Consider the following 12,738-nt stretch of genomic DNA (forward strand, 5'->3'; position numbering starts at 1 on the left):
GGCAGAGCAAAGTACTGCAGTGCGCAGGCGCTGGGCCTCTCTGACCTTTCCCAGCGCCTGCGCACTGCAGTACTTTGCTCTGCCCTCAACAGGGCACACAAAGTATGCCTGCGCAGGAGCCGCAGCAAGAAGAAAAGAAGAGGACGTCATCGTATGAAGATAGGAGGCGCTGGACCGACCCGCAACACCCATCGGACCCGAACCAAACCGAGACCGCCCCTGGGTGAGTATAATGTAACCTGTTTTTCTTATCTTTCAGGTTACATCGGGGGCTTATCTACAGCATTAGAGAATGCTGTAGATAAGCCCCTGATGCCGGTGACCGCAGCTCATACTCGAATCTTGGGGTGACAGACTCCTTTTAAGTGGCATGATAGGAATGAAAAAATTATTTTTACCACCTAAATGTTGCTAACTTCTGAACAGGCCACTGTAGATGTCAGACTTTAAAGCCATTATTTGACCGTGAATTGCCATGGCAAACATAAGGACTAGTGATGAGCGAATATACTCGTTACTCGAGATTTCTCGAGCATGCTCGGGGGTCCTCCGAGTATTTTTTAGTGCTCGGAGATTTAGTTTTTCGTGCCGCAGCTGAATGATTTACATCTCTTAGCCAGCATAAGTACATGTGGAGATTCCCTAGCAACCAGGCAACCCCCACATGTATTTATGCTGGCTAACAGATGTAAATCATTCAGCTGCGGCAAGAAAAACTAAATCTCCGAGCACTAAAAAATACTGAGGACACCCGAGCAAATTGTCTGCAGCTGACAGCTGCTGGGTGTCACCCGTCGGGGAACGCTAATCTCTTATATCGCAGGTCAGTAAAAAATCGTATTCGTGGTCACTATTTCTGGCCATTATATGATTTGTATCCTGCATTTTTCACCAGTTTTCTCAGCTGATGCCTCTATCTCTAATTTTCAGTAGCGTCTCATCTAGTGGTGGAGACAAGGTGCTCTGATTTTTATAAATGATCTAGATAAGGGAACTGAAGGTAAACTACAGTTGCTTGCAAAAGTATTCACACTCATTGGCATTTTTCGTGTTTTGCTACCTCACAACCTGGAATTTCACAATTTTTGTCATGATTTGCATCAGTTCATGTAAATAACATGCCTACAATTGTGAATATTTGGTTTTCTTTTTATTGTGAAGCAAATAACAAATAGGACAAAATTACTGAAAACTTCAGTGTACATAACTATTCATCCGCCTAAAGTCAGTACTTTCTAGAACCTACTTTTGGGGGAATTACAGCTACAAGTCACTTTGGAGAAGTCTCTATGAGCTTTCCACATCTTGCCACTGGGATTTTCGCCCATTCCTCAAGGCAAAACTGCTCCTTCAAGTTGGATGGTTCCCTCTGGTGAACAGCAATCTTCAAGTCTGAACACAGATTCTCAATTGGGTTAAGGTCTGGGCTTTGACTAGGCCACTCCAAAACATTTACACATTTCCCCTTAAGTCACTCAAGTGTTGCTTTATCAGTATGCTTTAGGTTTTTGTCTTGTTGGAATGTGAACCTTAGTCCTAGCCTCAAATCACTGACAGACAGAAACAGGTTTTGTTCAAGAATATCCCTGTATTTCACAGCATCCATCTTCCCCTTGACTCGGATCATTTTCCCTGTCCCTGCTGTGGAAAATCATCCCTGCAGCATGATGCTGCCACCACCATGTATCACACTGGAAATGGTGTTCTTGGGGTGATGAGCTGTGTTGGTTTGACGCCAGATAGAGCATTTACCTTGGTGGCCAAAAAGTTTTGGTCTCATCTGACCACAGCACCTTCCTCCATGAATTGGGGGAGTCTCTCGCATGTCTTTTGGCAAATTCATAAACGAGCTTTACAATTTTTGCATAGGCTTTTTTCTGCCCACTCTTTTATAAAGGCCACCTCTGCAGAGTGTATGGCTTATTGTGATCGTATGGACAGATACTCCAGTCTCTGCTTGGGAACTCTGCAACTCCTTCAGGGTTACCTTTGGTCTTTGTGCTGCTTCTCAAATGAATGCCACCCTTGCCCGGGCTAAGAGTTTTGGTGGGCGACCCTCTCTTGGCAATAATGAGTTTGATAAATTTCCCGCTATACCTCTATTGAGTCAGGGAGGTATGTTTTCTCCCCCTGACACCACCGCCTTGCAGCCGTCCATCATCCCCCTCTGTGCTCCGGGCGCCACTTCCTCTCTTTCTTGTGACGTCACCGGTGCTTGCGCTCTGCAATCAGTGCCCGGGAACTTACATCAGGTGATGTAAGAATATCGGGCCTCTCTGACCTTTAAGGCGCCTGCGCACTGCAGTACTTTGCTCTGCCCTCAACAGGGCAGACAAAGTACGCCTGCGCCGGAGCCGCGGCATAAAGACCTGAAGAGGACGTCATGGAATGAAGATGGGAGGCGCCGGAGCGGACCGGAGACACCCATTTGACCAGACCGCACCGGGACCTCCCCTGGGTGAGTATAATCTAACGTCTTTTTCTCCTCTTTCAGGCATCATCGGGGGCTTATCTACAGCATTACAGAATGCTGTAGATAAGCCCCTGATGCCGGTGAGCTTACCTCACCAGCCATTTTGGGGGTGACAGGTTCCCTTTAAGTATAAATCAGTTCAAATGGCAGGCAAAAAATAAATTTCCGATTGCACCAAAGTTTTTCAAAGCTTTTTATACCAGAACTATGATTGTATATTTATTATTTAGTGATCATTTCTATGTGTTGAAATCATTTTATTTTGCCATTTTACTCAAACTATTCGACCCCATTCATTTTCTTTATTTATGCAGATTTAGGAGCTAAAAGGAATATGACATTTTGCAGATAAATTAGAGATATTAGGATCTGCCACCCATCTCACATCTGACTCCATTGATTTAGCTTTGACATCCAAGTTATAAGTAATTTTCAAGTAAATCATTTATAAAGTGTACAATATGATCATCATCAATGCATGCAAAACAGATTTACCTCTTTGACAATACTGCTTGCTTCATCTCCGTTGAATGGGTTCTGTAACAAAAAAATGTGCAGTGTTTATTTGGGGAATGGAAAAGTTATCTGACATGTCTAACGAGTTTATCATATCAGTAGTTCGGTAAAGTTTGACATAACGAATTGTGCTGCATGCAGACCTATGTTTTCCATCAAATTGAGGGAAACCAGGGGGTAACACTAAAGTCCCCATCAATTATGGGTATATGGAATATGTCTAGATATAGGAAAAGGAGGGCACCACAAGGTAACAGGGATACACCTGAGGCCTGTAGAAAATCAAGACCAAAGAACAAAGACAAAAAGCCACAGCCCATGAACTCAGGGATCACATATTTTATTTGGTACAAAAGAAAACTGAAAGAACACATAAAAACATTTCAAAAGTCATAAAATGACATAGAAGGTATACAAAGTTACTCACAATAGAGCCACAGCCCTCAAACAAGTGACAAAAACGGAGATTATGTGTGAAAAAAAATTGTTAAAAATACAATGATGTTAATAAAAATCTATATGTTCAGCACACCAAAACAGGTCCTGACAAAAAATCTGTTGAGGTTATAGATAAAGTGGGGATACAATGAGACAATCGGGGACACAGAAAACACAGCAAAATGAAGTGAGTCTGCAAAAAAATATTGCAACCCAATAAAACTGTCTCTATCAAAGAATTGTTGACACATCATAAAAGAGAGTACAAGTGGTGAATGATGATCAAACATAATGGAGATAATGGAGATGACAAACCAAATCCTGGTAATATATAAAGCACTAAGAACACACACTAAAATAGTGCAGACAAATGAATGGGTATGCAGGAATGGTAGACAACGTGCATAAAGGGAAAAATATTCTCGACAACTAAAATGAACATTTAGTCACATCTGTGCCAAAAGATAAAGTGCACCAGAGATGTAGTATCTCACCAAACTAGAGAAAAGACATGGTCCTGCCTAAATGAAGAGTCACATGAGGAGGGCTGAAAAGCGTGCCCAACGTGTGTCACCACACTGGGTGGCTTCGTCAGGGACCGGTGGTCACACATTCTGATTTCATGTCAGATATTGAGAAAAACATGCATATGTCTTTTTTAGTGTATTTAAACTTCTGGTTTCAACTGTATACACACACTGTATGTACACGTTTATACACACATGTATGTACACACATTGCACATATACATGTATACACACACTGTACTTATACATGTTTATACACACACCGCACATACACGTGCATATACACATTGCAAATTGTCTCTTCAGAGAGGAAGAGGACTAGAACTCTAGTGCCACCTATTGGAAGTAGCAATCCTAACAGTCAATGTCGACCCTTTAACGAGCCTTGTCACATGACTCAGGATAATAGCCAGACCAGAATCGCAATTTGCAGACACTGTGTTTCGGGTACTGCTCCTCGTCAGTGCAAAGTGGAGATCTGGTTTGGCTGTGTGAGAGGCGTCTAACCGATATCCAAGAAGTATATATACACACACTGCACATACACATGTATACACACTGCACATACACATGTATACACACTGCACATACACATGTATATACACACTGTACATAGAAATGTTTATACACACACATGTATGTACACACATTGCACATATACATGTATATACACACTGTACATACACATGTTTATACACACAATGCACATATACATATACACACAATGACAATGCACATACACATTTATACTCACATATACACACACACACACTGTACATACACATGTAAATATACACACATTTCACATACAGTACAGCCTGTCTCCTCTTCAGTTCCTCTAGACCAGGGGTCTCAAACTCGGCTGGGTATATGGTCCGCATATAGAAAAAAAAATGAATTTGAGTGGCTGCATTCTTTGAAGGACAAAGTGACATTTTTAGTTATACCATTTTTTCTCTATACACCTCTTGAACATGTGTTTTTTCTAGAGCTTGGATTGTTATGGATGTGGTGATAACAAATGTGCACTCATATAGTAGTTTTGTCCCCATATCCAAGTCCTCATATTGCAGTTATGCCCACATCCAGCTCCCCATATTGTAGTTGTGTCCTCATATAGAGGCTCTCATATTGTGATTATTTCCCCATCCAGGTCCCCAAATTGTAGTCATGTCCCCATCCAGGTCCTCATACTGTAGTTATGTCCTCTAGGTTTTAGATGAGTAAATTAGAAAAAAAGTGCAGCAAAAAATGCAGTCAATTCTGTACTAATATCCCACATCCTGGTATATATATATGTCTCCAATCCAGGTATACATACCCCCCATTATGGTATACATGGTCCCTTCATCCATATCCTGGTATGCATGGCTTCCTCATCCCTATCATGGCATGCATGGCCCCCTCATCCATATCCTGGTATGCATGGCCACCTCATTCCTATCATAGTATGCATGGCCTCCTCATCCCTATCATTGTATGCATGGCCTTCTCATCCCTATCCTGGTATGCATGGCCCCCTCATCCCTAGCCTGGTATCCTATCCTGGTATGCATGGCCCCCTCATCCCTAGCCTGGTATCCTATCCTGGTATGCATGGCCCCCTCATCCCTAGCCTGGTATCCTATCCTGGTTTACGTGGCCCCCTTATCCCTAGTCTGGTAAGCATGGCCTCCTCAACCCTATCCTGGTATGCATGGTCCCCTCATCCCTATCCTGGTATGCATGGCCTCTTCATCACTCTGCTGGTACGCATGGCCCTCATCCCTATCCTGGTATGCATGGCCCCCTCATCCATATCATGGCCCTCTCATCCCTATCCTGGTATGCATGGCTCCCTCATCCCTATCCTGGTATGCATGGCCCTCTCATCCCTATCCTGGTAGGCATGGTCCCCTCATCCCAATCCTTGTATGCATGGCCCTCTCATCCCTATCCTGGTATGCATGGCCCTCTCATCCCTATCCTGGTATGCATGGCCCCCTCATCCCTATCCTGGCACGCATGGTCCCCTCATCCCTATCCTGGTATACATGGCCCTCTCATCCCTATCCTGGTATGCATGGCCCCCTCATCCCTATCCTGGCACGCATGGTCCCTTCATCCCTATCCTGGTATGTATGGCCCTCTCATCCTTGTCCTGGTATATATGGCCCCCTCATTCCTATCCTGGTATGCATGGCCTCCTCATCCCTAGACTGGTAGGCATGGGCCCCTCATCCCAATCCTCGTATGCAGGACCCCCATCTCCATCCTGGTAAGCATGGCTCCATCCTTATCCTGGTATGATTGGCCCCCATCCCCAGCCTTGTATACATGGCCCCCATCAGAAAAAACATTAAAAAAACCGCAAACAATCCTACTTACTTTCCTGCACTCCCACGCAGCGTCTTGTACCGATGCCAGCAATTGCTTTATGCTTGTAAGCAGAGCATGGCAGTGGCAACATACGCTGCTTACAAGCCGCTGGAATACTCACTGCTCTCCACGCTGGGACTATGTTATGACCCCAATGGCAGAGGGTCTCAGGAATAAATACCAAGTCTGCAAACACAAAAAAACCAGCTCATAGGGCAGTGGTAACTGGGCTGACCATATATCTATTCCTAGCACCACAAATAGAAGCAGCCGGGGAACGTGCCTACGTTGGTTCTAGACGTCTCGCGCCAGCCGGAGAACTAACTAACCCTAGAAGGGAAAAGAAAGACCTTTCTTGCCTCCAGAGAAAAGACCCCAAAAGTTGGATACAAGCCCCCAACAAATAATAACGGTGAGGTAAGAGGAAAAGACAAACATAAGAATGAGCTAGGTATTTAGCAAAGAGAGGCCCACTAGCTAATAGCAGAATATAGTAAGATGACTTATATGGTCAGCAAAAACCCTATTAAAATATCCACGCTGGATATTCAAGAACCCCCGAACCGTCTAACGGCCGGGGGGAGAAAACCAGCCCCCTAGAGCTTCCAGCAAGGTCAGAAATCACATTTAGTACAAGCTGGACAAAAATAGTAGCAAAGCAAGTAACTCAAAAAACAAAGAAGCAAGACTTAGCTTAATTTTGCAAGAGCCAGGACCAGCAGACAGGAGCAACAGAAGGATCTGATTACAACGATGCCAGGCACTGGACTAAGGATCCAGGAAGTTAATATAGCGAGACCCCTGGACTAACGACCCAGGTGAGTGCCAAACAGAAAAAAGACAATCCCAGAGTCATACCACTAGTGACCACAAGAGGGAGCCAAAAAGTCTAATTCACAACAGTACCCCCCCCTTAAGGAGGGGTCACCGAACCCTCACCAAGACCACCAGGGCGATCAGGATGAGCAGCGTGAAAGGCACGAACTAAATCGGCCGCATGCACATCAGAGGCAACCACCCAGGAATTATCCTCCTGACCATAGCCCTTCCACTTGACCAGATACTGAAGCCTCCGCCTGGAGAGACGAGAATCCAAGATCTTCTCCACCACATACTCCAACTCGCCCTCAACCAACACCGGAGCAGGAGGCTCAACAGAAGGAACCACAGGTACAACGTACCGCCGCAACAAAGACCTATGGAACACGTTGTGAATGGCAAACGACACAGGAAGATCCAAGCGAAAGGACACAGGATTAAGGATTTCCAATATCTTGTAAGGACCGATGAAGCAAGGCTTAAATTTAGGAGAGGAGACCTTCATAGGAAAAAATCGAGAAGACAGCCATACCAAATCCCCAACACGAAGTCGGGGACCCACACCGCGGCGGCGGTTGGCAAAACGCTGAGCCTTCTCTTGTGACAACTTTAAGTTGTCCACCACATGATTCCAGATCTGCTGCAACCTATCCACCACAGAATCTACCCCAGGACAGTCAGAAGGCTCCACATGTCCCGAGGAAAAACGAGGATGGAAACCAGAGTTGCAGAAAAATGGCGAAACCAATGTAGCGGAACTAGCCCGATTATTAAGGGCAAACTCAGCCAACGGCAAGAAGGTCACCCAATCATCCTGATCCGCAGAAACAAAACACCTCAAATAAGCCTCCAGAGTCTGATTAGTTCGCTCCGTTTGTCCATTAGTCTGAGGATGAAAGGCAGACGAAAACGACAACTCAATGCCCATCCTAGCACAAAAGGATCGCCAGAACCTGGAAACAAACTGGGATCCTCTGTCAGACACAATATTCTCAGGAATGCCGTGTAAACGAACCACATTCTGAAAGAACACAGGAACCAGATCGGAAGAGGAAGGCAGCTTAGGCAAAGGTACCAAATGGACCATCTTAGAAAAGCGATCACATACCACCCAGATGACAGACATGCCCTGAGACACCGGGAGATCTGAAATGAAATCCATGGAAATGTGTGTCCAAGGCCTCTTCGGGACAGGCAAGGGCAAGAGCAACCCGCTGGCACGCGAACAGCAAGGCTTAGCTCGAGCACAAGTCCCACAGGACTGCACAAACGACCGCACATCCCGTGACAAGGAAGGCCACCAAAAGGACCTAGCCACCAGATCTCTGGTGCCAAAAATTCCCGGATGCCCTGCCAACACCGAGGAATGAACCTCGGAAATGACTCTGCTGGTCCACTTATCAGGAACAAACAGTCTGTCAGGTGGACAAGAGTCAGGTCTACCAGCCTGAAATCTCTGCAACACACGTCGCAAATCCGGAGAAATGGCTGACAAGATAACTCCCTCTTTAAGAATACCAACTGGTTCTGCGACTCCCGGAGAGTCAGGCACAAAGCTCCGTGAAAGAGCATCAGCCTTCACATTCTTTGAACCTGGTAAATATGAGACCACAAAGTCAAAACGGGAGAAAAACAATGACCAGCGGGCCTGTCTAGGATTCAGGCGTTTAGCAGACTCGAGATACATCAAATTTTTGTGATCAGTCAAGACCACCACACGATGCTTAGCACCCTCGAGCCAATGACGCCACTCCTCAAATGCCCACTTCATGGCCAACAACTCCCGATTGCCAACATCATAATTCCGCTCAGCAGGCGAAAACTTCCTCGAGAAAAAGGCACAAGGTCTCATCACAGAGCAACCAGGGCCTCTCTGCGACAAAACGGCCCCTGCCCCAATCTCAGAAGCATCCACTTCAACCTGAAAGGGAAGTGAGACATCAGGCTGGCACAAAACAGGCGCCGAAGTAAACCGGCGCTTCAACTCCTGGAAAGCCTCCACGGCTGCAGGAGCCCAGTTAGCAACATCAGAACCTTTCTTGGTCATATCCGTCAAAGGTTTAGCAATGCTAGAAAAATTAGCAATAAAATGACGGTAGAAGTTAGCAAAACCCAAGAACTTCTGAAGACTCTTAACTGACGTGGGTTGAGTCCAATCATGAATAGCACGGACCTTGACTGGGTCCATCTCCACCGCAGAAGGAGAAAAAATAAACCCCAAAAAGGGAACCTTCTGTACTCCAAAGAGACACTTTGAGCCCTTAACAAATAAAGCATTCTCACGCAAAACCTGAAACACCATCCTGACCTGCTCTACATGCGAGTCCCAGTCATCAGAAAAAACCAGAATATCATCCAGATAAACGATCATAAATTTATCCAGATACTTCCAGAAAATATCATGCATAAAGGACTGAAACACTGAAGGAGCATTAGAGAGCCCAAAAGGCATCACCAAGTACTCAAAATGACCTTCGGGCGTATTAAACGCGGTTTTCCATTCATCTCCTCGCTTAATGCGCACAAGGTTGTACGCACCACGAAGATCTATCTTGGTGAACCACTTGGCACCTTTAATTCGGGCAAACAAGTCTGACAACAGAGGCAAAGGATACTGAAATTTAACAGTGATTTTATTCAAAAGCCAATAGTCAATACAAGGTCTCAAAGATCCGTCCTTCTTGGCCACAAAAAAGAATCCCGCACCAAGAGGGGAAGAGGAAGGACGGATATGCCCCTTCTCCAGAGATTCCTTGATATACGAACGCATTGCGGTATGCTCAGGTACAGACAGAATAAATAGTCTTCCCTTAGGAAATTTGCTACCTGGAATCAAATCTATGGCACAGTCACAGTCCCTATGAGGAGGCAGAACACTGGACCTGGACTCGCTGAACACATCCTGATAATCAGACAAATACTCAGGAACTTCCGAAGGAGTAGAGGAAGCAATAGACACCGGCGGGGAATCACCATGAATACCCTGACAGCCCCAACTTGACACAGACATTGCCTTCCAATCCAAGACTGGATTATGAGTCTGTAACCATGGCAACCCCAAAACGACCAAATCATGCATTTTATGCAGAACAAGAAAACGAATCACCTCCCGATGTTCAGGAGTCATACACATGGTTACCTGTGTCCAAAACTGCGGTTTATTTTCCGCCAATGGCGTAGCATCAATACCCCTCAGAGGGATAGGATTAACCAACGGCTCAAGAACAAAACCACAGCGCTTGGCAAACGACAGATCCATAAGACTCAGGGCAGCACCTGAATCCACAAACGCCATAACAGGGTAGGAGGACATTGAGCAAATTAAAGTCACAGACAAAATAAATTTAGGTTGCAAATTACCAATGGCGACAGGACTAACAACCCTTGTTAGGCGTTTAGAGCATGCTGATATAACATGTGTAGAATCACCACAGTAAAAACACAACCCATTCTGACGTCTATGATTTTTCCGCTCATTTCTGGTCTGAATTCTATCACATTGCATCAAATCAGGTGTTTGTTTAGACAACACCACCAGAGGATTAGCGGTATTGCGCTCCCGCAAACGCCGGTCAATTTGAATAGCCAGCGCCATGGAATCATTCAGACTTGTAGGAATGGAGAAACCCACCATCACATTCTTAATGGCTTCAGAAAGGCCATTTCTGAAGTTTGCGGCCAGAGCACACTCATTCCACTGAGTAAGCACGGACCATTTCCGAAATTTTTGGCAATACACTTCAGCTTCATCCTGGCCCTGAGAAATAGCCAGCAAGGCTTTTTCTGCCTGAACCTCAAGATTGGGTTCCTCGTAAAGCAATCCGAGCGCCAGAAAAAACGCATCAATATTTGCCAATGCCGGATCTCCTGGCGCTAGCGAGAAGGCCCAATCCTGAGGGTCGCCCCATAAAAAAGAGATAACAATTTTAACTTGCTGAACTGAGTCTCCAGATGAACGGGGTCTCAGGGATAGAAACAATTTACAATTATCCCTGAAATTCCTAAACTTAAATCGGTCTCCAGAAAACAGTTCAGGAATAGGTATTTTAGGTTCAGACATAGGACTACTGGTAACAAAATCTTGTATGCTTTGCACACGAGCAGCAAGCTGGTCCACACTTGTAATCAAGGTCTGGACATTCATGTCTGCAGCAAGCTCAAGCCACTCAGAGGTAAAGGGGAGGAAGAGAGGAAAAAAAAAAAAATTCAGAATTTCCTTTCTTATATCCCACTTCTGCAATGCATTAAACATTCAATGTAGGCCTGGCATACTGTTATGACCCCAATGGCAGAGGGTCTCAGGAATAAATACCAAGTCTGCAAACACAAAAAAACCAGCTCATAGGGCAGTGGTAACTGGGCTGACCATATATCTAATCCTAGCACCACAAATAGAAGCAGCCAGGGAACGTGCCTACGTTGGTTCTAGACGTCTCGCGCCAGCCGGAGAACTAACTAACCCTAGAAGGGAAAAGAAAGACCTTTCTTGCCTCCAGAGAAAAGACCCCAAAAGTTGGATACAAGCCCCCAACAAATAATAACGGTGAGGTAAGAGGAAAAGACAAACATAAGAATGAGCTAGGTATTTAGCAAAGAGAGGCCCACTAGCTAATAGCAGAATATAGTAAGATGACTTATATGGTCAGCAAAAACCCTATTAAAATATCCACGCTGGATATTCAAGAACCCCCGAACCGTCTAACGGCCGGGGGGAGAAAACCAGCCCCCTAGAGCTTCCAGCAAGGTCAGAAATCACATTTAGTACAAGCTGGACAAAAATAGTAGCAAAGCAAGTAACTCAAAAAACAAAGAAGCAAGACTTAGCTTAATTTTGCAAGAGCCAGGACCAGCAGACAGGAGCAACAGAAGGATCTGATTACAACGATGCCAGGCACTGGACTAAGGATCCAGGAAGTTAATATAGCGACACCCCTGGACTAACGACCCAGGTGAGTGCCAAACAGAAAAAAGACAATCCCAGAGTCATACCACTAGTGACCACAAGAGGGAGCCAAAAAGTCTAATTCACAACAGACTATGTGCGTGGATAGCAGTGAATATTCATTGCTCTTTAATAGCGAGCACAATGTTAGCCGCAGCAGCCGGCTTCCTGCAGCAGTCAGGTGTTCATGTGTGCTGTACTAAAGAAATTTGCATATTCACTGCATTCCACACCTATGGGAGTGGCGAGCAGTGAATATTCATTGCCTTAAGTAGCTGGGACATGCAAAAGCCTGGCAGCTGCAGGAATCCGGTGGCTGAGGCTAAAACCATGTCCGCTATTAAAGAGAAATGAATGATCACTGCATTCCACTCCCATAGTCATGGAATGCAGTGAATATTCATTTCTCTTTAGCAACGGTCACAGGAAGTTAGCCACAGCAGCCTGATCCTGCCTCCTGTGACCCGCAGCTCCGCCACTGCCGCTCCCCCACTTCAGCTGGTACATTATTTCAATTAAATGTGCATCTAAGGACGCACATTCAGCTGAAATAAAATGCTGCCGTTGGCGGCCCCCTGAACCAGGCATGGATGCCAAGGGGTCTACTGTACAGTGTCTGCAGGCCGCATGAAGCAGCCTCGGGGGCCGCGTGTTTGAAATCCCTG

General features: G+C 45.4%; 1 protein-coding gene across 1 annotated transcript in view; it reads right to left on the bottom strand.

Annotated features, from left to right (window-relative positions):
* Positions 1-12,738, bottom strand: part of DYNLT3 (dynein light chain Tctex-type 3) — a 54,019-nt gene that overhangs the window by 23,005 nt on the left and 18,276 nt on the right. The window contains exon 2 of the mRNA XM_077294759.1: positions 2,969-3,010. Coding sequence (XP_077150874.1) covers positions 2,969-3,010 — 42 coding nt within the window. The remainder of the gene's footprint in view (positions 1-2,968; positions 3,011-12,738) is intronic.

The sequence above is a fragment of the Ranitomeya variabilis genome, chromosome 3 (genome assembly GCF_051348905.1).
Source record: "Ranitomeya variabilis isolate aRanVar5 chromosome 3, aRanVar5.hap1, whole genome shotgun sequence".
NCBI classification, from domain to species: domain Eukaryota; kingdom Metazoa; phylum Chordata; class Amphibia; order Anura; family Dendrobatidae; genus Ranitomeya; species Ranitomeya variabilis.